The 27,360-nt window shown below is 42.5% G+C and overlaps 1 protein-coding gene across 1 annotated transcript; it reads right to left on the bottom strand.

Moving 5' to 3' along the window:
• Positions 1-711: 711 nt before the first annotated feature.
• Anp32b (acidic nuclear phosphoprotein 32 family member B) lies at positions 712-26,530 on the bottom strand. Its single transcript, XM_027931037.2, has 7 exons — positions 26,216-26,530; positions 15,258-15,407; positions 11,206-11,328; positions 6,155-6,344; positions 3,759-3,883; positions 2,684-2,753; positions 712-1,167 (listed from the first exon to the last, which is right to left on the bottom strand). The coding sequence occupies exons 1-7, from the start codon at positions 26,267-26,269 to the stop codon at positions 1,100-1,102; spliced, it is 780 nt and encodes a 259-aa protein (XP_027786838.1). The 5' UTR covers positions 26,270-26,530; the 3' UTR covers positions 712-1,099.
• Between the last annotated feature and the right edge of the window lie 830 nt (positions 26,531-27,360).

The raw sequence follows: 27,360 nt of genomic DNA, 5'->3' as shown, positions 1-27,360 counted from the left end.
CTGAGCTACACACCTAAGCCCTGACCATTTATGTTTTTTAAAGGCTATCTTGGCCAGACATGGTGAAGCACAGGAGGCTAAGACAGGAGGATCATCAGCATCAGCAAGGGACTAAGCAACTCTGTGAAACCCTGTCTCTAAATAAAGTACAAAATAGGGCTGGGGATATGACTCAGTGGTTGAGTGCCCCTGAGTTTAAACCCTGGTACCAAAAAAGAAAAATAAAAGACTATCTCATTTACTCCCACAGTCATCAAGGATGAAGATTAAGATGCTCAAAGCATATATATATTACACACACACACACACACAAGCACTCTACCAACTGAGCTATATCCCCAGCCCCTATTCCTTTTTTCTTTCTCCTTCTTATATATAATGTAAAGAAAAAAGGCTTCATCAATATATACGTGTGTGTGTGTATATATACACTTGTGCAGTTGTCCATCAACAACCACTCATTTAACAATATCAAAAATTACCCTGTTTAGTGTGTTTTAACATGAGCTTACAATTATAGCCCAATTTAAAAATGTAAGCATACAACTAGGCTTTACCAAAGAATAATGTGTTTATTTCACTTAAAGTCTTAAAAATACTTTTTTCCTGGGCAGTTGTCACACAAAATGACCTAACGTGGTGGTGGTGGTGGTGGTAGGTGGTCATTAAAAAAAAAAAGTCATTAAAATGAAGAGTATAGAAAAACAGACCCAAAATGTTAAGATTTTATTTACAAAGCTTTTTTTGTTGTACAGAAAGTAAAAATGCTGTTACAATCTCAGTGTGACTGGTAGCCACGGACAGTTGACTCACCAATCACAGCTATCCATGCTACAGCAAGAGTCTTACACAAAAAACCTAACAATGCTTACAATTTTGTTGGGGCAAAGTCCCCAAGCTTGGTGGTGGATTACCAAGAGGGACTAAAAGGAGGAAGGCGGAATGTCACAGGAACTATTCTTTGGCTCTTTGGGTGGGTGGGCGTCCTGGGGTTTGTATCACAGCTACCTTTTTTTTTTTGTCTTTTTTAAACAGCTATCAAATCCATGAGCAGTCCAACCAATACTGAACAGTTCTGTTTTGCAGTGTATCTGGGGTCTTAATCATCTTCTCCTTCATCATCTGTTTCTCTCTTCCTCTTTTCACCTTTCCCGCTTTCTTCCTCCTCTGTACAACAATAAAAAGTGACTTTCAGACCAGTGGAAAGGCATTTGCCTAGGATATTGCTGCTAATGGAGGCAATTTGTTGTTGTAAGACTAAGAAAGATGTAAATTGGACCAGACTAACAGGTTATTGATTAAGAGGCATTAATTTAAAGGAAATTTGTAGACCACAGAACCAAGATGGGCAAAATGCAGCAGCACCTCTACCCATACAGCAAAGCTAACCTAAGTTTTTTCAACTTTGTTTTTTTCCAAGTTATTTCTATATTTTTTTTCCTTCCAGTTCTGGAGACTGAACCCAGGGGTGCTCGTCCACTGAGCTACATTTCCAGCCATTTATATTTTATTTTGGGACAAGGCCTCACCAAATTGCCCAGGTTATCCTTGAACTTAACATTCTCTTGCCTCCTTCTCCCAAGTCACTGGGATTACAGGCGTGCACCACCACACCCAGCTCAAATATTTCTCATTTCTTAATTTCTTGGTTCTAATAATCTAAAAATTATTAATATGCATAGCAAAGACTCAGGAGTTAGCAAGCCTGTTTTTCAGACATGCTCATTTATAAGCAACCTTGGACAAAAAACTTAACCTCTTAAGCCTGTTTCCTTTTTATAAGAGGGGCAATGATATTGATATGAATGTGTCATTCTGAGAATTAAATAAGATACCATAGAAGGTACTCCAGCATGGAACTTGCATAAGACTAACAACAGCAAATTAAAATTATTTTTTAGTCTCAGCTACTCAGGAGGCTGAGACAGAAGGATGCCTTGAATCCAAGAGTGCAGGCCAGGCTAAGTAAAGCAGCAAAAGCCTGTCTCAACCAACTAATAAAAACTCATGACTATTTTAATGAAATTAACGAAATCTATTTAAATCATGTCCCCGAAAGTTCCTTGAAGGCAGTGAGCACGTCCTACCCAATGTCATATTCAGTGTGAAGTTTAATCCAATGCTCGGCACAGGGCAGGTGCTGAGCAAGACTGAACAAACGGAAAGCACAGCAACAACTTAGCTGAGACCTCAATCACAAAAGGATCTGCACTGTTCCTTCCTCTCCTCTTTCTCTCTGCAGTACTAGGGACTAAAGCCAGGGACGCTCTGTAGCTGAGTGTGATCCCCACTTTTCAAAAAAACTTGACCTTTTAACCAATTGCTGAGGCTGGCCTTGAACTTGTCATTTTCCTCAGTCTCAAGTATCTGGAATTACAGGTGTGCACTACTGTGTCTGGCTGAGAACCAGTTCTTTCAATCAGTACTAAATAAGTAACAGCCACTTCATTCATATTGGTTGAGGGAAAAGGAGGAAAACTGACAAAACTGGAAAGGTGGCTATTTATACATCTTGAAAAATTATGATCCAATTATGAATAATCCTTTTTTAATGAAAGAACTCCTAACACAGAAAAATCTTATGCTTAGCAGCAGTAAGCCAAATAATGGTGCCTAAAAACATTTAAAAGCATGTTTTCATCTAATTTTTAGTTGAGGACCAAAATGCATGCCTCAGACCCACCTTCATCCTCATCCTCATCCTCGTCTTCTTCATCTTCATCTACTTCTCCATCATGCCCAAATTCTTCTTCCTAAAGCATGGTAAACAATATGACATTAGATTGACAAACTGATGAGACTTTGCAAATAAACATAACAATACGTCACAGAGAAAACCATAATGTTATTTTTATCTACTCTACTGTACTGAGATGTGGTTTTACTTAAATGAGTTTAATTTAAAATATTTTTCTTAAAAAATAATTAGTAGTCAAAAATAAGCAGTTTATTTGCCAGAGATGTTTTCATTAGTATATAACTTAAAACAGAAAATTTAAGAAATGGTTTTAAAATTTTGAGTTTCAAAGCAGGTTTCGTGCTAGGGATGAGAGCAGAGCCTCACATGGTGGGCAAGTACTCCGCCACGGAGCTGCATGTGTCGCGCCACTAACACTCTCATTCTCACACGGCGCTTGCTTCAAGTTCTTAAGTCATCATAAACCTAGGACTTCACAGAAATGCTTTACTTTCACAAGAGCATGCTGACTGATGAAAACTCATGTTTTCTGCCTATTTTCAAACTTCCTTGAGGGTCAAAGCTAAGCCACTCTTTTGTCCTGTCCTTCTACAGAGTCCTCAGGACACTGTATTACTGTCCCATAAATGAGACCATCTGCTTTTTTAGGGCGGGACCACAGTCCTATTTAACTCGGCTCTGACTTTTTACCACAGTAGGCATGCAATGTTTACTTAATTAAACCAAATTTAAGATGTTTGGACTTGGTAAACATATACTTCCATCAATACAACAAAGGAGCCCACATACTATCAAATCTCAGTGTTTCATCTTTCCATTCTGCTGAATACTCAACCCGTTCCTTCTTCTAGTCAAAGGGCCAAAATTTACCCCGCAGGGTCAAGCACCATGCCTAATTAGCAATCAGTAGGCACTGCATTTAGTATTTAAAGTGGGACAAGAGCTGAATTAGTCACATTATTTGTTTACGCAGGAGGCCTTTTCCTAGTCTTTCTTCTTAACCCCACCTTTGCCTTCAGGACAAAGTGAAGCAGGGCAGGAAACAGATGCATGGACTAACCTCCCCGCTGACCTCATCTTCATCTTCTTCCCCCTCTACATCTTCGTCTTCATCTTCATCTTCTTCTTCATCAAACTCTTCCTCCTCACCATCCTCATCCTCCTCATCTTCTTCATCTTCTCCTTCTGAAAACAGTCCAAAATGGCGTTAATAAGATACCTTGCTGCTCCATGGGTGCTCCTATAGACACACGGGCACCACAGGGTGGCCCACAGGATGTCAGTGCAGCCAAGCACTTGTCCACTGTCCAATGTTAGAAAAGGCTTGCAGCCACCATCTGTCCACCAGGTGCTACAGCTCAGCCTTTTGTTTCAAGTCCAGAGGCTCAAAAGTCCTGGTAAACTGATGTATACAACTCTTACTGATGAAACAGTACAACTAGGATTTGCTATAAAACACAGGAGGGGAACATAAGTACGGGTATATGTTTATAAGAGAAGATACAACCAATCATTGGTAAAGCTGAGTGTTAGGAACACAGGGATTTGTCTTAATGTTATTTGTACCTTTGTTAATGAGGGATTGAATGCAGGGATGTTCTACCATTAAGCTACATCCTAACCCTTTTGGAGACAGGGGCTTGCTAAGTAGCCCAGGACGGCCTCAAACATGTGATCCTCCTGCCCCAGCCTCCCACGTAGCTGGGATAGGTGTGTACTACCATGTCCACCTGGTGCCTGTAATTTTCTACCATAAAGTTTTTTTGTTTTGTTTTTAAAAGCAATCTCTTGGGTAATGATACCTTAGAGCCACCTTCTCCAATCAGGAACCACCTCCTGTCCTATCCTCTGGTTACAAGGTAACCTGGTTACCGGTACCTCCACACCAGTGCTGACCTCTAATACAATGCAGCTCCCATCTTCGGGGTCCCAGAGCTCACATGCTCCCTGCCTCCTGCAGGCTCTGCCCTTTCTTCCCTGCTTGCCCGGCTCTGACCAGCCCCCAAGTCTCAGTTCCATCACTTCTGCCAGGAGGAGACCTCCAAACCCCAGGCTACAGGCTCTCAGTGGTACTTCTCCATCACACCTCACTTGTAACTATTATTTCTCGATTATCAATTTAAAAATTTTCCTTAGCATTAGCAGGCAGTAAGATCCAAGTGGAAGGTAATCACGTCTTCTGTTTTTGGAACCACTCCACAATGTCTGGCACACAGAAAGTACTCAAATATTTTCTGCCTGGCAGGGGGTACAGCTCAGTGGTAGAGCACATCCTTATTATAAGCATGCTTGAGGCTGGGAGTTCAGTCCTCAGTTCCCTACCAGCACCCTTTTTTTTTTTTTTTAAGAGAAAGAGAGAGAGAGAGAGAGAGAGAATTTTAATATTTATTTTTAGTTTTCAGTGGACACAACATCTTCGTTTGTATGTGGTGCTGAGGATCGAACCCAGGCCGCACGCATGCCAGGCAAGCACGCTACCGCTTGAGCCACATCCCCAGCCCCTACCAGCATCTTTGAAATTTGTAGCCTGACTGATCTTTGCTCTGAGTAACTACCATCCACTCACCTAGTTTCCTTTACAAGCACCTGCAAGTATGACTGACCCACCAGTTCAAGGTGAACTTAGATAACAAGAAACACCAATGTTTTTAGGAAACCTGCCGTGAAAGGACATAAATATTTGAAACAAAGCAAAATGCCCTACTCTGTCCATTTACCACCTTGTATGCCATTAACTTTTGCTTATCTCAATCTGTTGGGAGCTTAACCTCTGAGCCACACCCCCAGCCCTTTTCATTTTTTTTTTCTTTTTTAATTTTGAAACAGGGTCTGAGTTACTGAGGCTGGCTTTGAACTTGCGATCCTCCTGCCTCAGCTTACCAAGCCACTGGGGTTACAGACAAAGTGCCACTGCACCCAGCTTGTCCTGTGACTTTTAAAGATATTTTTTAAAAATGTTTAAAATATAATAGCATAAACTCCAGAAACATCAGAATTCTGAGACCAAATTTTCTTCCTTCATGCTGACTGGTGTAAAAACAAATACCTCTACCACCTGAAGGTGAGAAATTTTTTACTCCTGAGAGTAAAATCTTTTACTCCTCTAAATGCACAAGTCAGAGTACAAGGAAAACACAAGCAAATCAGGAGGGATATTTTGGGTAGAATATATAATAAGATTCTTAAAGATACCTGGAATGCAAAAACTCTGATGCCAAAAATATTGAAAAGTATGTTTTAACTCTACATTGTGAACACAGATTATTTTCCTTATTAGTAGAAAGGGGAATTTATCACAGGTACATTTAAAATCATTACCTTCTTAAACTCTAGTCAGCATCAAAGGCAAGAAAGTTATTTTATTTTTATTTGGGCTATAAAATACAGGTACAGAGTACCCACCAAATGCCAGCCCCTACAGATAAGTTGAGGTCACCAGATGTAGAGCCCACTCACCTTCATCCTCCTCCTCTTCATCCACACCATCCACCTCTGCATCTGAGTCGGGGGCTTCTCCGTCTTCTCGATCATAGCCATCCAGGTAGGTCAGCTGGGGCAGGAGCCTGAACACACTCTCTCGGTAATCATTCAGATTAGTGACTTCACAGTTAAATAGATCCAGGCTCTTCAGACAATCCAACTTTTTCTGAAGGAAAGGATCAAAGAACACAACTCCTAAACTTTATCTGAAGAGGTAAAATTCTAGGCTCTCAATCGGCTGCTACCCACTCACTCTTCTACATAAGAAAAAAAATTATCAAGCCCCACGCCACCTTTATATTAGTATACTAGGCTCAGTCCCTCCTTTCCTACAACCATTCTCTCAAAACTCTGTCTTTTTCAGCATTTAGTCTAAAGAAATATAAATTTGAAGTAAGTTTTAAAAACAGATATTGTCATAGCATGAAACAATCGGAGTCTTAATAAACTTAGTTCAAACCTTAACACAGGGAAACATTCAAAGATTTATGAGATAAAAATCCTCGATCTCAAGGTGCTTAAAATTCTACTTGGGGACAGAATATAATAAAGTATGAGGTTTAGCAATGCAGAATTTTCAGGGAAGACAAGAGTTAATAAACGGGGGAAGGTTGGGGAGGAAGGCAACTCAAGAGTTCAAATTTCAGAAATACAGAGACATATTACACCTTTCTTCTTTTTAAAGTTTTGGAGAAAAGATTGACATGATAACCAGACTTTTCTGATGTAAAATTCTTGATTTTGCCATACCTTGAATTTTGCTACAGTACTTTACGTTTTTGGAACCATCCATTTCATATATCTAAAACAGCTAAGATCTAAAACTTGGCCCATAGTTTTTCTGAGTAGCCAAAGTGAGTAAGAAAAATATCCCATGCATTTTATTGAATCTTCATTTGTTATATTGTAACAGTGCACAAGTATTTCAATCCCAGGTCTGTTAAATTTCAATTATGGGTGAATTAAGAAATTGAAGGCAGAGGTACTATTTACAGCTAAGTCAGGAGACAGCAACAGGAAGTGACAGCAAACCCTCCTAAGTGAGAGAAGAGGGAGCTGTAAATAAAAAGCAAACACAAAAATATATTGTAGTACCCAGTTTGGTGCTTTCAAAACAGGGCAATAAGCCTGGAGTACATTTAACTATATAGTTTCACAAATATCAACTTTTAACGTTTTAAGTCAAAAGAAAAGACTTGGTATTTTCTAAGAAATTTATATTAAAGAGCGCTAAACAAACATTAAGAGGGCATCTGCATGAAATAAGCTCTTAAAAAGTTGATATTAAAAGGCATTGATGCTTTACTTGGAAAGCTAGTACAACATTCACAAGGACCTGGGAAGAAATGCAGACAAAACAAAAACTTGTTTTCAGGATTTGAGGAATCCTTGCAATTTCTGGGGAGATATAAAGTGATTTGAAAATCTGCTTTAGAGCAAGGGTTAGCAAACCACAGATCACTAGCAAATTCTGGCTCACCACCTGTTTTTGTAAAATAAAGTTTCCTTGGAACGTAGCCACATTTATTCATGTATTATGCCTGGTTCCTTCTGTGCTACAATGGCAGAGGTGAGCAGTGTGACAGGGACTATGTGGTCCACAAAACCTCCTGTACTGGTTGTCCAGCCCCTTAGAGGATAGAGCTACTGACCTGAACATCAAGGACTTTCATGTCCCTGATTAGGAAGACACTCCCATGCTGGGCTTACTCTCAGAGCAGCCTTAAGAACTAAAAGCCAGGGAGGACTTTACAGAGCAGGGTCACAGCCATGGGCAAGTGGTGTACCTCTCAAACATAAATGTACAACAATTTCAGAGTTTGTGGATCAAATAATGTGCTTATATAAGCCAGCCCTGCTATCTTAAGAAAGCTATCCCTGGCCTTTCTAGTCCTCAGGAGAGCTGCTTTTGTATTGAGTAGCTTTCAGATTAGGTTTCATGCTGGGCAGGCCCTGACCTCCAGAAGCCAGGTATGACTTCTTACCAGAGGGGAAAACTGCTGCAATGCCCCCCAGACAAATAACCAGTATATACCAGCTTTCACTTCTCCCAGTCTGACTCTACATCAGCTAAGACACAACCATAAATAAATAGCTCCCCCAAAGAGGTTTATTCTAAAAATTCTTTAAAGGAATGAGCCATTTACATTTCAAAATTATTTCCTAGGAATGTGTGCATAAAAAAAAAACATACAATACATCCTCTGATATTTATCTAATGCTCTGCAATGTTCAAGCTCTTCTAGTTTTGTTGACTACTTCATACACAGGGCCACTAAAGGCTCTTGTTTCCAAGATTTTTGGCTACTCCTGGCAAAGCACCTGTCATCAAATACTCTGGACATGCCAAAAAGTATGCTAGAAAAATGCAATGAAAGCAAGTAAATAACAATAAATACCAAATAACTCTAGTACTCTAGCTAGAATTGTTTAAAGTAGCAAAATTGTGTTTTAAGGCCCAACACGCAAAAAACACACAAATTATTAGGATCCCAATGTAATGTGTAAATACTGCTAAAAAAATTCACAACTCTATGATACTAGAAATTTGTCCTAAGCTAACAGGCTAGCCATAATAAACAGTAAACATTTTATTAACAATAATTTTGCTTGCCTTCTTAGAATTTAGAAGGGCTTTGGGGGATGGTTTGGATGGCCCAGGTCTCTTAAAAAAGGTGTCCAAGGACGTTTGAATTGATGCCTTCTTTGTCTCTCGATTAATGTCCCTGTAGCAAGCAGAGGCATTCACAATCATTTCATTGACTGTAAGAACTGGGCTCAACGTAGTGTTCACAATGTATGTGGTTAATGAGGATGAGGATGGTGTTTTTCCCACTGAAGAACACTTGCAGAAGTCAAATGAACCCAACATATCCCCCCTTTGCCTTTTCCACAGATTTGCTTTCTTACAAATTAGAACCTCAGGAGATCAACCTAGCACCCCCAAGAATCTGAATACCAAGTATAGTAAGAACAGTGGGAGCTCAGTTTTTCCAAATAGTCCTGGTATGGAACACTGTGGCTCTGCCATAAAGCATGTGACTCTGGACAAAAAATTCAGCCTCACCCAAGATTTAGCTTCCTCAATGTAAAACAAGAGCCATGCTATTTTTACCTATTTTAGAAGTGTTTTTTTTTTTGACCAATTACTAATACATGCATACCCAGTATAGTGCATGGTGCGGGCATAGCAGATCTTTCTCTTCCTTCACTGTCCTGGGGGATTGAGACTATCATAGCCACTTTCACAAAGCTCTCATACATTCCAGACCAGATCAGAACACTCAGGCAAATAACTCCCACACAATATTTGCTTCCGCTCTGCATCTGTGTGCTGGAACACTGACACAGGCTTCTGATAATCAAAGAGGACTCAGGTTGCCATGAGAATTAGGCAGCAGCCAGTCATCTAGCATGGGAGGTACTGCCTAGTACTCTGCTGAAAAGGGGGTAAGGAGGCTCTTCCTATACTCATAGTGAGCCAGAATTGAGAAGTCTGTCATTAATCAATAGCCAAAAAAGCTTAGGGTAGCCAATCTCATGGGGCGGGGGGGGGGGGGGGGGGGGGTTGCATTTAATTTAGTGCTCCTATCAGAATTCTCAACTCAGCTGGCTATGGAATAAACTTAGGTAGAAAGAGAAGCAGTTGCCAAGGGCAGTGGCAAGTCCAGTGAACCTGGATTTGAATCATGCCTCTGCCATTTACCCCTAGCAACTACTTAATCTCTCTAACTCAGTTTCCTCATCTCTAAAGGACATTCCTGCTTCTGAGTTACACCATGATTTGATGGGCAAATGTGAATGTCCTTGGATACATCAAAATTCATTATACCACTGCTTAACAACAGGGGTTGGTTTGGAGGGGAAAAATAAAAACTAGTAGAAACGAGAGCAAGAGTATCTGGATATATCTGTAACAAAAAAAGGGACAAAATCTGCAGAACGAGGGTGAGAAATAGGCTTTCAACATTTATGAGAAATATAAGCTCTTAAATACATCCTATGTAATGAAATGTAAAAATAAAGAGACTTGGTAAAAGGTAATTAAATCTGTACTGTAGCAGAGTCTTAATTATTGACTGGGAGGGAAAAGACCCTCTAACTGTGGCAGTAAATCCTCTTCATTAAAAGAAGCCACAATTTAACTGTCTTCCCCTGAATTATCCAGAGTATTCTTCACAAATTATGTGAAATTCACATATTTAAAAATATCATGCTATCAGAACAAATAAAGAGACAATGTCTTATTCTCCTGGCTTCTGTTCTTCTGGATCCTGAAAGATAGCTCTGATCTGCTGGCACAGCCCGCTGTGGGGCTGCCCCTCACGGGCATTAACCCTGCCTCCAGCAGCTCTTTTTTGCCCATCACAACCTCCACTCGGACTGAGTTTGCAAGTAGACAGTTTTCCAAACAACAAAATGAAATAAACACATTTCCGGACTTTATCCTTCCATCCTCTAGGGAAGGCAGGTATACTGTCTTCCCTGCTTCATCAACGAGGAAAGTGGGACCAGAGAAAAGCCATTTGCCTAAGGTCACACAGCAATTCTATAACTCCAGTGGCACTTAAACGTAGCTTTCCATAACTTAATCCCCATCTGTAATAATAAGGAAAACCTCAGGGTTTCCATGCAAAACTTTAGGCAACAGAGATCCAGTATAGTACAAAATCGAGAAGTAGAAGATCTAACACTTGATTGCCCTTGATTGTTTCATCTACAATTTCGATTGCCACTCGATATTCTATTATAATAAGCCTAGAATAACTTGGCCAGTCTCTGGGGAAAATATTAAGAAACATGTTTGAGGCTTCTAAGTATGATTTTTTAAAAGGACAAAAAAAAAAAAAAAAAAAAAACACATAGGATACACTCAATTAGGCTCTGATCTTTAAAACTGGGATCCTACAGAAAGTAAAAGGCCATCACTTTATTGATCAATTATTCTTCCCAATCATTCCCTCCCACTATAAATATGAAAATGAAATGACTAGTAATTCCCAGTTTCTAAATTCTCAATTACTTACCAAAGGTTCCAAGGTGCTGATGTCTTTCAGTTTATTTCCACTTAAATTTAGATGTGTGAGATTTGGAAGTTTTTCTGCTAACATATCCAGACCTCCATAGATTCTATTGTCACTGAGCTCAAGCTGCAAAAGAAATTGCAAACAATACACACAAGTACACATCAAGAAACACATATCATAGGCCAGCATGGTACCACATGCCTGTAATCCCAACGGCTCAGGAGGCTAAGACAGGAAGACTGAAAGTTCAAAGCCAGCCTCAGCAACTTAGCAAGGCCCTGGGCAACTTAGTGAGACGCTGTCTCAAAATAAAAAGTAAAAAGGGGTGGGGATATGGCTCAGTGGTTGAGCACCCTTGGTTTCAATCCCTGGTACAAAAACAAAAACACAAAACACAACAACAGCAGCAAACCAAACAACAACCCAAAAACCCCCACATTATTAATGTTTTTTTTTTTTTGGGGGGGGTGGGGTGGGAGGGTATTGAGCAGTGTGGTACTGGAGGTTGAACCCAGGGCCTTGCACATGCTAGGTAAGCACTAAGCTACATCTCCAGCCCTCTTAAAATTGCCGAGATTGACCTCAAACTTGCAATTCACCTGCCTCAACTTCCTGAGTAGTTGGGGTTACAGTTGTATGACACTGCACCTGGCTCATCAAAAACAACCAACCCTTATTTCTATTAAGGCATACGTTTATCTTGTTTAAATCCAAATAAGTAGTTCCCAGATCCCAGCAACATTTGGTGTTGAGGTAGGTAACAAGACAAGGTGAGAAATGCTGTTTCTTCATAAACTACTAATAACAGTTTGCTTAAGAATTAACCTCCAACATCAATGAATACATGCTCTAGCATAAAAAATGGATCAAAATAATTAGAATTCTATAAGTTGTAATACTCTATACCTGCCAGCAGGAAGGGTAAATGTTCCATGCATTCTGAGCAGTTTATTTGTGTGCCAAGGAAAGTTTGCAATGCCTATTTGAAACAACCTGGTTCTAGACAATACTAACCACATTGTGGAAGACACTGGGACAGGCCCCAAAAATGAGCCCATAAAGAAACTCTAAGATGCTGGGCACAGTGGCACATACCTATAAACTCAGCTACTCTGGAGGCTGAGGCAGGAGGATGGTAAGTTTGAGGCCAGCAGCAATTTAGCAGACACTGTCTCAAAAAGTTAGGGATATAGCTCAGCCACTCAACTGCCAGCACAGCAAAAGGAAAAAGAAAAGCTCCAAAACATTAGGAAGAGTGAGGCAGGGGCCTGGGGTAGAGCTCAGTGGTATGGTGTATGTTTACCAAGCTTGAGGCCCTAGGTTCAATTCCCAGCACCAAGAAGAGAAAGAAAGGCAGAAAAGTGAAAAAGCCTGAGTTTATGAAACCAGTTCCCTTAAGGCCAGTTCTTGCATAACCTTGCATAACCCTGGCACTGCCTTTACAAGAACCTACTCTAATTTCTTAGCTGCAGGTCAAGCATCACATGCAAATGGCGTGCCCATGAAGGAGTAAGAATTCACCAAGGAGGATTAGCGTCTTAGAGTACAAGTAACTGGAGCCTGGAAGGTACTGTGGAGAACATCATCCAAGCTCTTCCTCTTACAGATGAAAAAAACTCAAGCACAAAGCTAGTTCCAATTCTCTATTTCCCATACATAGTACACACAGGTGCCTAGCACTGTTCAAAGCACTAAACACAGATTAACTTCATTTGATCTCAACAACCCTAAGGGGTAGGTAGAATTATTACTCCCACTTACAGATAGGTAAAATTAACCACAAAAATGTAACTGGCCTTAATAAAAATCACACAGCTATTACAATGGTGGGCCCATGATTCAAAGTCAGGTAGGCTAGCTTCCTAAGAATCTATGCCCTCCCCATTAAGCTACTGTACTCCACGTGCTATGTATGAAAAACTTCATGTAACGAAGTCTTTGGTATGCAATGGAATATACTACATGATGCAAAATAGATAAATTTTTTAAAATCTAGCCATGGTCTAGGATTTAAAATATCAGTCTAGCTGGGCATAGTGACACATGCCTGATATTCCAGCTATTTAAGAGAGTTGAGTCAGGAGGACTGCAAGTCGAGGTGAGCCTAGGTAAGTTAAGAGACCCTGTCTCAAAATTCAAAAAAAGGTTGAAGATGTACCTCAACAAAGAGCACTTGCCTAACATGCATGAGGCCCCAAGTTCTATCCCTAGTATGTATGTATCTCTCTCTCTCACACACACACACACACACGCATGCATGTCTATAATACTATTGTTAGCTTTATTGATTTTTTAAAAAGCAAAATACAAACTGAGATCACTTGTCTTGGTGTGTGTTTAGGACATGTGGTCAAAATATTACATTCAGGTAATAGTCACACATCTTTCCAACATGAACATCTTACGAACTAGGGTAACAAGGTGATCTACCACAGGATTTATTAGCATATTTATTTTGAAATGAAATAAATGTGTAAATCTAAGAAATTTGTGACTTATTTTTCTTAGTGCTTTTTCTTGTTATAATAGTCTGTGCTCTAGAACCACTACTAGCTATGAGGACATTCAAACTGCCTTTAAGTAAGAGTCCCACTCATCGTCCACAAGTGACTGATATTTAAAAATCTCAGAAAGATTTAATAACTACTGGGAGGCTGACTTTCTAAATATACCTGACAATACACAGTAATAGTAATTCGGGAAAACTTAGCAGGGTGCCAAGAAAACATAACAGAATATAAAACACACTAACAATCTACTGGCATCAAGGTTATGCTAAACAAAAGTTTAAGTAGGCTGTGTTTCCAGTGTCTCTGACAAATGCAAATGCAACAGGATTATACTTGAATCTCTGCAGTAGAACTCACAAGGACTGACTAAACTTGTATTACCTGACATCTAACAAGCAAAGAAAATAAGATGGGGAAGGGGCACACACTTTTAGTGTTTTAAATTCATGTAGTTAACCACAACCCAAATAGCCTATGTGTCCTTTATCTAAAAATGATTATAAAATTTCTTTTCTTTTTTTTTTTTTTTTTAATGCTAGAAATTGAACCTAGGGATGCTTCATAACTAAGCTACATCCCCAGACCTTTTTATTTTTTTTACCTTGAGACAGGGTCATGCTAAGTTGCTCAGGGCCCCCACTAAGTTTCTAAGGCTGGCTTCAAACCTGTGATTGATTCTCCTTGCCCCAGCCTCTTAAAAAATTTCATTTATGTGTTCCTTTGTTTAAAATAAAAGTTCAACATAAGTTCTCTAATAAAGTGAATACTGGAACAGTGGTGAATTCTGCAAAACTTTACATAACCATACATCTTTTGCTTTTAATGGAAAGGGTACTAGATTAGGAGGTATGGGTTCTAATTTTGGCTCTAACCACTTCTGTGGGAAGTGTTACGCAAACTGCTGTCCCTTTCTAAGCAGGTTGCTGAGCTTATAAGGGGATAGAACTGGAGGAGGGTAGACAAGTGCATTAATAAGAGTACAAATGATGAATGAGCCATCAACTAGGATAGGGAAGTAATTCTTATCAATCAACACACTTCAAACTTGCTAGTCATGAAGATTCACATAATGGCTTGAATTACCATAAATTACTATAAAGTCTGTAAATTTTATTTAAGCTCACCCTTAATCAACAGACATATAATATCAAGAATGGGAAGCACTGTGGTTCTTTTAACCAGAGCATACTAAGAAGAAAACCTAATTAACATTATAAAAAACTCAACAATAAATTATTTATAAAACAATTCTTTATAACTACTATTTATTAAACATCCAACACAGACAACCTCCAAATATCACTGCAATTCTGCAAGATCAAATGGTATCCCAGATTCCAGTTAAGGAAACAGCCTGGGAGATAAAGGAACCAGCAGAAGATCACACATCAAGGAAGTGACAGAGCTGGAACCAAACACTACATATACCCAGTTCCAAAGGCCATGTGCTTTCTGCTGTACCGCTTCCTTACAGGCAAAAATCATACATTTTCCCCTTCCTAATTGGTTCTCTCTTACCTGTATCAAAGAAAAAATACTTACCTTTTTCAATTTAGGTAGCTTGGGGAGATTTGAAACTGAAATCAAGCCTACATTTATTAAACTGAGGAACTCCAAGTTCACAAATTCAGCAGTTAAGCCCTCAATTTTTCCATCATTTGATTTGCAATTGTCCAAGACAAGTTCTCGAACCTGTGAATGACAAAAGGAGAGGGACAAGCCTTCAAGAACATATAGAAAATAACAAAGAACAAACAAAAAACTCCAACAATAAATGCCCCTCAAAAACACACCCACATATGCCTGTAATTTCAGCAACTTGGGAGGCCCTAAGCAACTTAATGAAACCATGCCTTTGTGGTTCAGTGTCAGTGATTAAGTGCCCCTGGTTCAATCCCCAATACAAAAAAACAAAAACACATGTTAGAGCAGCATTTTATTAGACCAAGATCACAGTTATAAATAACTGAAAAATCCTTAGATCATCAGAAGTAATATACTATTAAGTTCAAAGATGGAATGTTATTCCATGGTCTAATGATTTACTCTCCATTTTTTAGAAATAGAAATTCCAGCTCTCAATTAAGTGAAGAAAGTATGTCTCACTAACTCCTTTCCCCAAGTCTGTGTTCAATGGTGGAGGTGGTGGGAGGTCTCTCCAAGTGCAAGTGCAGAGGCAATCTCTCCCTTTTGGCCTGACTCAACCACAGGAAAAGAGGAGAGGCTTTACTGTTCTATCAAGATCACTAACAAGCTATGTCTAAAGGTTTCTTCACTAGCATGCTTCCAACTCTGGACTTATTAATCTTTACCAACATTATCTCGGTGCTGGAAGGCATCAAGGTAGAAGAGTCCTGAATTCCAAGTAAAAATATCATCTGAGTTACAAGTGAGGAAGATTTTTCTCGGGCAGATTCCCTTTTCCAGGCCTTAAATTCTCCTTTTCTCAGAATTCAAATCCATTTAAGGGTATCATAGCTGATGATTTGAATATTAATTATTCAATAGTCTGTGTAGATTTACTCTGATAATCCCCATTGCTATTCTTGCTTTAGGGCTGACTCTGAAACTTGCAACTTTAACACCCTTTGGTCTACTTACAGTGATGCAAATTACAGTTTTAACTGCCCCACAAAGGCATTCTTGCATGAATCTACTATGTTCAATAGCATTAAACAAGCATGCACATGGAAGAGATGCTGAGAATCTAAAGAGAACAGGAGCAAAGAACAATATCTTTATCCTCCCATACAAAATCTAAGGCTGCTACTCTATTCTATTAATTGCTATCAATTATGGAGTACTTACTCTTTTGTTATTCTTTGTACAAGCACTTCATTCCACTCATTTACAAAGGAAACAGATTAAGAGTCAGCAATTCCCACATCACCATAAAGGCCTGGCCACTTACTACCCTGGCTACTTCCTCTTCAGAATTCTTGGTTTCAGGATACACACAGGCCTATTGTAATTTTTACTTCTTCCTTTCCTTCCTTCCACTTTAGATACTTTTGCATTCTTCTGTTTTCTGACAAAGAATCAGGACACCTGAAAATTCAAGGTCAACTGTGACCAAAGTTGGGCTCTGGAGATAAATACCTGGGGTCAAATCCTGGTTCTGCCCCTGGAACCTGTATGACTCTGGGCAAGTCACTTAACTTCTTTGTGCCTTAGTTTTCTATAGAGATAATACCTACACCTCATGGAGCTGTCACAGCCTAGCACAGAAATGCTCAGAAAATAACCTTTAGGGAAAGGGCATGGGTGGAATGTCGGGGACCTCTATTCACTTTATTTGTACTATCTATATGTATTAAGGGGGCAGCCAGGTGTGATGGCACATGCATATATTCCCAGCTACTGGAGGATGACAGAGGGATCAACAAATTGGAATCTGCCCTCAGGAACTTTGGGAGACCCTGTTAGAAGTGTTACTCAAAGTTAAAGCAGTAGTTTCAAACACCTGGAAAAGTTTATAACATAAATGTAGTTTGAATTCTGGTGTTCACCAAAAATTCATGTTGAAACCTAAATACCCACAGTTATAATATTAAGAGGTGGGGCTTTTTTTTGGTACTAGGACTGAACCCAGTGGCGCTTAACCACTGAGCCACATCTCCAGCCCTTTTAATTATTTTGAGATAGAGTCACACTAAGTTGCATAGGGTTCACTAATCTTCTGAGGCTGGCTTTGAACTTGTGATCCTCCTGCCTCAGCTTCCTCAATCACTGGGATTACAAGCATGTGCCAGTGTGTTGGCTAAAAGGCCCTTTCTACAATGAATCCCATGGGCCTAGATCCTAATTTCCCAGACTCCAAAACTGTAAGCAATAAAATTTCTATCATTTACAAGTTATCCAGTCTAAGTCATTTATTATAGTAGCCCAAAAGGGCTAAAATATGGCATAAGAAGTTACTGGGTAAAAATAAAGGGGGAAAAAAAGGATGAAAAAATTAGAAAACCACTTAATACCCATCAATAAAGGGACTCATTTTCAGAATACATGCTGAGATAAGCAATGTATAAAATACATGTACAATATGATAAAATGTGTGAAATAGAACATTTTTATTTAGATGCATACAAGATATCTCAGTAATAATGTCTACAGTATAGGAAAGTAAAAAGCTAAAAGATATTTCCGTAATAATTTCAACAATGAACTATTAATCTATTCAAAAAATACAATTTTTTAAAAAGTCACTGTGGGCTAGAGGTGTGGAGCATCTGCTTTGCATGTGCAAGGCCCCGAGTTTCACCCTCAGCATTGTCCCCCACAAAAGCAATATATTAATGCCACCATTATATATACACATATATATTTATTTTAGTCTTCGTGCATTCAGAATCATATAACTTGAGACAAGTTTGAGGGCAGCTTCAGCAACTTATCCAGACCCTGTCCTAAACATAAAACAAATGGGCAGGTGATGTAGTTCTATGATGGTAGCATGTGTGAGCCTTGGTTTTAATCCCTAGTACCACAAAAATAAAACTGCAAATATTTTACTGGAGAAATCTGTGTATGATTATACCATAAATCACCTTCTAACCTTCACTATTGAACACGTTCCCCATTTTTTCTATTATAAATAATGCCGCGTCTTTTTGCATTCTTCTGTCTTCTGACAAAGACATAAAATTCTTTAGCTATTTGGGATTTTTCCCTTCAGAATCCATCACTAGGTAAAAGAATATAAACAATTGGATATCTGTTATCAAGAGTTCTTTTTATCAACACCTCTTTTAACAGTAATTGCAAAATTCTCTTCCATAAAAAATATAGGCTGGGCTGAGTTTGTGGCTCAGTGGTACAGTGCTTGCCTACCAAGTGTGAGGCACTGGGTTTGATCTTTAGCACCGCATAAAGTATTGTGTCCATCTAAAATTTGTTTTTATATAGGCAATAGGTATAAAAAATCGTTCAGCTACAAGTAAGAAAACAAACAACAAAGGGACAAACATTAGCTGGGTGCAGTGGCATACCCCTGTAATCCCGGCAGTTTGGAAGGCTGAGGCAGGAGGATTGTGAGTTCAAAGCAGGCCTCAGCAACAATGAGGTACCAGGCAACTTAGCAAGACCCTGTCTCTAAATAAAATACAAAAAAGAGCTGGGGATATGGTTCAGTGGTTAAGTGCCCCTGGGTTCAATCCCCAGCACCAAAAATAAATAATAAATGCACATTAACAATGAGATGCTGTGCTTATATTCTCTTTGAAACTGGGAAGGCCAAAATGAGTGCAGATGTACAAGTTAGTGTCAAAGTGGGAGAGTGAAGTTCAGGGAATACACAAGTGAGATCTCTAACTTTCTCCTCCGGCAGCAAATAACAGAATTTATTTATTTATTTATTTGGTACTGAGGATTGAATTCAGGGGCACTGGACCACTGAGTCACACCTCCAGCCCTATTTTGTATTTTATTTAGAGATAGGGACTCACTAAGTTGCTTAGTACCTTGCTGTTGCTGAGGCTGGTTCTGAATGCATGATTCTCCAGCCTCAGCCTCCCAAGCCGCTGGGATTACAGGTGTGCGCCACCACACCTGCAGAATTTGAGATAAGTAGGGCAAAAGGTTATATGGCTAAATACCTTGGCTCTTTCTGGGGGACTAAGAATGTAAAGAAAAGTGCCTCTCCCAGAGCAGAGCTCAGGAGGCACAGTAAGATGATGAGACACTGGAGAATGAGCACAGAGAAGAAAAGAAGTGCTGTATAAAGCAGAGACCACAGCAGGGCTTCATTTAGGGCTGTGCTCAAAGATAACAGGTCTGAAAGCCCCATCAGCAGCCTTTGAATCTGTCTAAAGTTTTAGACAGAACACTGGCAAAAAAAAAAAAAAAAAAACATGTTCTGCTCTCATTTTAGGAGCAGAGAATATAGCATATATAGCAGCATATATGGTCGAGGGAATACTTATATTCAGTAAATTAAACTGACACAAGAAATGTATAAAAATAAAGCTTACTTATGAGTGCAACATGCATTCAAACGTGCATACATACTCTGATGAAGAACTCAAAGGGGGTGAGAATTAGGGGCTTATATACCTAGCTTAGGAGACAAGGGAGGGGAGAGAAATCTCCTTTTTAAAGAATGAGAAGATTCTTCACTAAAGGCAAACAGAATTCTTAAGAGAACAAAAGGGAAATAAGAAAAAGTTTAGAGTCACAAACTACCATAGAAAGGGGATTTTATGGTAATTTACCCAGGGAGAAAACACCCTAGAGAGAATTTTGTCATTTCCTCAGAAGTGTCTCCTTTGAAGTCAGATAAGTAAGCTCCAAGTAGGTTCCTTTTTGCATGTTTAATTTCTTATGTCTTCAATTTAAAATAATCTTTATACCGAACTCTGAGATTCTGAGTGGATCACCACAGGAGTAACTAAGCTTCCCCTCATTCTTTCTTGGGTATAAAGTGATTCAGACTGTCTTGCAAGGGAAGGAAGAGGTTGCTGGAGACAAGATAGGGTAATACGAATATAATTCCCCACCCCATCAGTTCTAATCCATGGGGAAAGGCCCTATCTTTCTCCTTACTGTGTTCCAAATTCTCAGGGCTACTATTTAAGGAGGAATGTTTGGGCAGACACTTGTACACTTGTGCATACAAGTTAGGGAGCTATTTGGTCCAAGACATTTAGCTGGTATTCTTCTCAAAGGACCGTTTAATTTGAGGGCCAAATTTACTCTTATTTCTTACTCTCCAATTAAACTTGCTTTTTAATCAAACACCAATTTACAGTAAAGATTAAAAACTAAAAACAAACTTTACTACTTTAATTATGTTTCCTACAGTTATTAGTAATAAAAAATTATCTTTGCAGTTGGCACAGAGGTGCACAACTGTAATTCCAACAACTTGGGAGACGGAGGCAGGAGGATCACACGTTCGAGGTTAGCTGCAGCAACTTAGTGAGCCCCTGTGTCAAAATACCTTTATTTTATTCATTTCTATGCAGTGCTGAGGATCTACTATTGAGCCACAACCCCAGTCCCCCTCCCCACCATGTCAAAACATAAAAAGAGCTGGATAAGGTCTGGGGTTGTGGATCAGTGATAGAATGCTCATCTCGCATGTGTGAGGCCTGGATTTGATCCTCAGCACTACATAAAGGTATTATCCACCTACAACTAAAAAATTTAAATTTAAAAAAGGAGCTGGGGACTTACCTCACTGGTGGAGCACTCCTGAGTTCAATCCATGATACCACAAGAAATTTAAAAATACTTTTGCAGTTCTGGAGATTGAATCCAGGGCCTTGTGCATGTTAGGCAAGTGCTCTGCCATGAACTATATTTCTGTCCCTTTTTTAAAAAAATTTATTATCAGACAGGATTTCATTAAATTGCCAGGCGTTCTCCAACTTGGGGTGCTCCTGCCTCAGCCTCCCTAGTAGCAGCAATCACCCAACTCACATAGGCATTTTCCTCTTTCATCCTGTCCAACTTGCTCTCACTTTCTACTTCCCCAGCTACTATCTGAAAAAAAAGACTAATTTTACTAACTGGTTGGGTGATCGTCTCCAATTATAACCTGCTTCTGTCACAGAAGGAAGAAGATATGGAAGAATTAAATACTATTGAGTTATCATCTCCTCTAATTACAAAATACATGATCATTACAGTTAAATGAAATAATCCAAAAATGTAGCAAGAAAAAGCAAATCCTGTATTCCTTACCCATTTTCATCCTTCTGAGTTAGCCAATATTCAAATTTTCTATCCTATTATTTTAAAAGAATGTTTTCAAGCTGGGTGGTATAGTGTTATTAAGCCTGTAATAACAGTGACTGGGCATAGACTCCCTAGGATGATCAAAAGTTCAAGGCCAACCTCAAGAACTTAGTGAGACCATGACTAAAGGGGGATGAAGCTTTGTGGTAAAAGAGCCCCCTGGGCTCAATAACCAGTGCCCCCACCCCCCATAAAATTTTTCAAAGTGACAATACAGCACATTTACATTGATGTTTAGATGGTAGACCTATTGGCACCTGGGAAAGAAACGCCCATATCCTTCTGGTGGGTGTGTAAAGGGAAGGATTCTAAAAAGCAATTTGGTAGAAAAAAGAAACGCTTGCAAGCAACCTAAGGGGACAGTTAAGTTTTGATCTTCTGAGATATTAATAAGGAGGCTGTGAATCATTAAATAGTGATAGATATTTTTAAAAAATGATGCAGTGAATAACTTTTAAGAGGCCACAAGACAGTATATACATTGACAATATGATCTAAGTTAAAAAAAAAAATTGAACATTCTGGTAGACTACACCAAAATGAATACAGATGGTAGGACAGGTATGTATAATTTTTTTCTTTTTGCTTATCTATATCTACTATCTTTGGGCTTATTTGTATCTAATTTTTCTTCAACAAAGATGTATTGGTTACATAAGGAAAAATCTAATTAGTTGCTATGCAACCAACTAGAATACCTGATGGAGCTCAAAACAGCATCATAGTAGACAACAATAGGGGCCAAAAAAGGAAGATGCAAGCTAAGCGAAATCTACCCCACCCCCGCAAACTCAAATAGTACTAAATAGAGAGAATACTTGCCAGAAGCCTATGGCATGTCACAGTCCAGCACACAGCACACCATTTGTTTCACATGGGCACAGACTTTTTAACCTCAGGAAGGAACTACTTGGTTTTCTAACTTTGAAAAAAATTTTAATAGCAAATATGAAGACTAGCTGACCCTAGAGATTCAGGGTTGATAGGTGCTCATAACAAATGAGTAACATGTTCACATAATAAAAGGACAGAGAACCCCTTTTATAGAACAGGTATTCCTTAGTGTGGAACACAGCTAAATGAGGGTCACATCTTGCTATTCCATGTCAGTATCTTCTCACCTTACTACCAATTTTTGTGGTATATATGTATTTTCTAGCACTATGATTTATCTGTTGTTGTTTTAAAAACACACAACAGAAGTGTATTTTGACGTGTTATACATATATGGAGTATAATTTCCCATTCTTCTGTTGGACACGATGGGGAGTTACACTGGTTGTATATTCATACATGAACATAGCGAAGTTATGTCTGAACAATTTACTCTTAATGAAGTGATGTTTTATAGAAAACATTACCTAGAGGATGGGCCCGAGATTTAGTCCTCAGCACCAAAAAATAAAATATTTCCTATTCTTGCCTATATTTTTAAAAAGGCAACAGTTCTTTATGAAGATTATTTTAAAATGTCATCTTGGGCCATCTCTCCCCCACTATGAGAACATACTGACATAAGAGCTGTTTGGGACTTAGAAAAAATTTAATTACATTATTCTTTATGAGCTCCCCTAATAGAAATAGGGACATAGTAATGCATAACCTGAACTTATTATCTTATGCATTCTTGGTAAATAAACAAACAAAAACCATAGGAAAGTGTTACCTGGGTCTTCTTCAAGTCCCAAAATTAAAACAAAAATGCCATATACACAAAGTCCTCCAGGCCTTAACATGAGAGTTTTATAATCAACCCTCCACTTACCCTCCTCAAACATTTAGATCTCACTTGACTTTGAAATCATTAAAAGTAACCACGGAACACAGTGTCCTGTATTTCAGAGCATCTTATCCATACTTCCATCAGGGCGTGGGATCTTACATTTCTCCAAATGACCAGAATCTGCAGGGACCCAGAAGCCAAGCCCAACTTCCTAACAGCTGACAATACCAATTGTATTCTGGTACATCACAAGTGAGGTGACTATTTGATTTTAAAGGGGTCATCTTGGAACTTTTCATTTGTCTAAAGGATAATGCCTTTGTGAAAACTCTTATGTGCCTTAAAATTTTCCTTTATGCCTGTAATCCCATTCTCTCATAAGGTTGAGGCAAAAGGATTCCAAGTTCTAGGACTGCCTAGCAATTTATCAATTTAACCCCATCTCAAAACAAAAAGAGATGGAGACATTAAGTCAGTGGTAGAGAACCACTGGATTCAATCCCCAGTACCAAGCGCCCACCAAATCCTTCAAAATCTACAGATTTTCTGTTAAAAAGTCTTTAGCTGTCCTAACTGCCACTGGTTTCAGTCTTCCTGTAAAGAGTTCCTAGGAGGGCTGGAGTTGTGGCTCAATGGTGGAGCACTTGCTTGGCACGTGTAAGGCACTGGGTTCAATTCTCAACACTGCATATATAAATACATAAAAATAAAGGTCCATCAAAACTTAAAAAAAAAAAAAAAAAATAGTTCCTAGGGAATTCCTCTCTACCTTCAAATTTCGTCTGCCTCTGAAGAAGCTCTTCTACAAAATCCCTCTAAGAACCTGCCAAAGTGCAACTGCAACTAGTGTGTCCCACAGGGTCTAATGCTTCCAGAGGGCAGGGGATTCCCTGTCTTGTTCACACTGGTTTCCCCAGGTTCTAGTATACTGTGGGTAGTCACATACTTAACAAACCAGTGGGCTCTGGAAGCCAATGGTGTCCTATGCAGTATCCCCTAGCCACTTGTTGCTTTGGGGCAATCCAAGTGTATAGTATGACCCACAAACTGACCTTTTAATTTCCAACAAATAGTCACAGGGCTCTGGCCTATTTTGGGCAAGATCTAAGGCTTAAATGGAAAAAAAAATCAGCACCTACACATATATAAACCTTGGCTATTAAAACACCACATAGTGGGAACAGGCCACTTCTAGTTCCCAAAGGGAATACAAGTAGGTAAGGGCCTCTAGATTTAAGAATTTAAATTCCAGATTTTTAAGCAATCTGAAGACCCATGCATGTATTTTCCTTTCAGGAACTCCGGCTAAATTTCCTTAGTCCGTATTGGATTAATTTGCATGGAAGAATCTGGAATTAAGTCCTCAGGGAGGGCGCCCACCTCTCCTCGTTGTGCCAGAGAACGTGCAACCATTCACTACTCTAGCACGTGGCAGTCACAAAATGTCTGCTGCTGGACGGAAGGACCGCGTGCCGGTGGAACCCGACTCCCGCGACCCGGGGGGCGCGCTGCCACCGTGCGGGGGAGCCGGGCTCGCACCCAAGCGGCGGTGACCTCACAGCCCCAAGGCAGGCTACTAAGCCTCGAGCACGCCGGCGGGCCATCCCCACCAGTGGGCCACTTGTTAACCACAGCCACCTGCGTGCGCGAGACGCGGCCCGCCAGGCCGGGGCGGGCACAGGCTCAACGGCTCCCCTAGGCTAGAGAACGCCACTCACCCGCCGAGGGGTCGGCGGCGCCAACTCGGCGGAGAGGATCGAGGAATCCGAGGCCGCCCCGCACAAGGAGCCGCCGTACTGCACGAGCGTGGCGCGGGCTCCGCGGCCGAATGGCGCGGGGCCGGCCGCATAGGCCGCACCGAGCACGTGCGGGGTGAAGGCCGCCGATCGCCGGGCGGGTGGTGGCGGCCGCCGCCGTTGCCCTTTTAAGAAGGGGGAGGGGATCGGCAGCGCGCCCGCGAGGGGATGAGTCGGCGGCCGCCGAGCGCGCGGCTCCCGCCAGTGGGAACCGAGCCGCAGCGGGGCGGGGGGCGGCCCGAGGACTCAGCCCGGGGGCCCGCGGCCAGCGCCAAGGGCGGGCGGACGGGCAGGGCCGGCTCACCGGCGGAGGAAGACGGCGCCCGCCAACATGGCGCTGTGGCGCGCCCGGGCTGGCGCGAGGAGCCGCCGCCCGCCCACACCGAGGGACCAGCCTCCCGGGGCAGGGGCCGCGGGCTTCGACCCCGTGGCGCTGGGGGAGGGCGGAGCTGCCGCCACCACGGTGGTCAGCGCAGCCCGAGGAGACCGGCCTAGAGGAGGCCGTGGGTGTACCGAGAGTGAAGCAAACGGGGAAGAAAGTTTTATTTTTAGGCTTGAAAAATGGCGGGAACAGCGTCCTTTTTTCAAACTTGGCCTCAGGAGGGGCCGCGGTTGCGCCACCTCCGCCTGCCCCTCCCCCGCTCCGAGCGCCAGGCCGCGCCCGCCCAGGCCCCCGGAGCCCGAGGGGGCTCCGCGCCTTCAAAGGAACTGAGCCCCCTTCGCGCCTGCGGCCCTGCCTCTGCCCGGCGGGAGCAGCCCGCGAGGCCTGGCCCGCGGACCCGTCCGCGCCGCTCCCCACCAGCCGGGTCGCGCCGGAGCCCGGCCTGGCCGGCGGCGGCCCCAACCGGGACTGGCTGCGAGGCTCTTCGGCAGGCCCGGCCTCCGCCCGGCCGCGCATCCCGAGAGGCTGCAAACATGGCTCCCAGCGTTACACAACCCCCGCTCCCTCCCTCGCCGCCGGCCACACGCACACACGCTCCCTCCGGGAGGGAACCCGGGCAGGCGAGCGAGCGAGCAGCTCGAAGTTTGCTTTTCCCCACCCGCTGCCTTCCCCGGCGGGCGCCAAAGAGTTAATGCCCGCGCGCTCGCTCCCCCCTCCGCGCCCGCCCGCCTTCCCCGTCCGAGCCCGCGAGCTGCGCCCTTCCCCGCGCCGCGGCCGGCGAACCCGCGGCCCGCGCCCCGCAGGTGGCCACCATTACGTGCAAGTCATTGGGGGCGCGGGCACCCGAAGTGGTTCTGCTTACAGCTGCTGGGGTCCTGTTCCTCAGCTCCAGGTGGATCCTCCTCTTCATGTCCATGTTTCCCTCGTCCCCCCTCTTCAAACTTAACTTTCCGCGGCGGGGCGGAGGGGGGAGAGGCGTCCCGGCCTGCGCGGCAAGGGCCGTCGGAGGGGGTCTGCTCGCGGCAGCGGCCAGCAGCGCGGTCCCGTGCGGCGGGCGAGCGGGCGGGCGAGCGGAGCCCCCGGAGCCAAGTTACTCGCGGGAGCGGAGAGAAACCATGGAGGGAAAAGGGGGCTGGAGCGCAGCGTTGGCCTCACTACCGCCGCCCCCGGCCGCGGCCCCGCACTGCGCTTAAACCGGCGACGCGGCGCGGCGGATGCTCGGCTCCACTCGGCCCCGCGCGGCGCCGCTCGGCTCGTCCGCCGCGGCTGCACCAAGCACTGGCGGGGAGGCGCGCGGCGGGAGGGCGGGGCCGGGCGGAGGCCGAGACAGGCGCAGCCGGGGAGCCGAGCGGCTTCCTCCCTCCTCGCCCTCTCCCTGCGGCCGCACGTGGGCGGGCTGATGTAAGACCTTCCCCGCCCGCGGCAGAGCTGAGACCCCTGGCCCCTTCGCCCCCTAGCCGGAGGACGCCTCCGGCCTGCGCAGGGACGTGTGCGGGAGAGGGCTGAGGGAGATGCTGTGCGGTTTGGGGAGACCGTGAGGAAAAGTCCGTCTGTAGAAGCCCCCGACGTCCGCGGGGCGCGAGCTGGGAAGACAGCCCCGGGCAGGGACTTTGGGGTTTCCCCTGCCTGCGCCGTCTGGGGAGAACTGCCTGAACCCCGCGTCCCCTTGGTGGAGTGGTGTTGGGAGTGCCATCGAGGACCCGCGTCGGAACGCAGTCGCGGCGCGTGGCACCGGGCGGAGTCGGCTTTCGGGGGACCGTGCCAGTCCGCGGGGACCGGGACACCCTGGGCCGCTTGCCGGAGCCACGGGACAAACCGAGCGTCCCCAGGTTCAGGAGACTCTGCCTCGGTTGTTTTAAATATTTTAATATGAGCTAGTGAAGGAACAGTTAGCGTTTCTAATGGGGCCAGTTTTTCCACAGACTTTCATTCCTCAGGGCACCCCGTAAGGTGCGGGAATTCTTGATGGTCTCCATTTGGGTGACGCCTGGCAAGCAGCCTGTGATA

This window comes from Marmota flaviventris, chromosome 13 (assembly GCF_047511675.1).
Source record: "Marmota flaviventris isolate mMarFla1 chromosome 13, mMarFla1.hap1, whole genome shotgun sequence".
In the NCBI taxonomy this organism is placed as follows: domain Eukaryota; kingdom Metazoa; phylum Chordata; class Mammalia; order Rodentia; family Sciuridae; genus Marmota; species Marmota flaviventris.
Note: the sequence above shows the minus strand (reverse complement) of the source record. Positions and strands in the feature narration are given on the sequence as shown.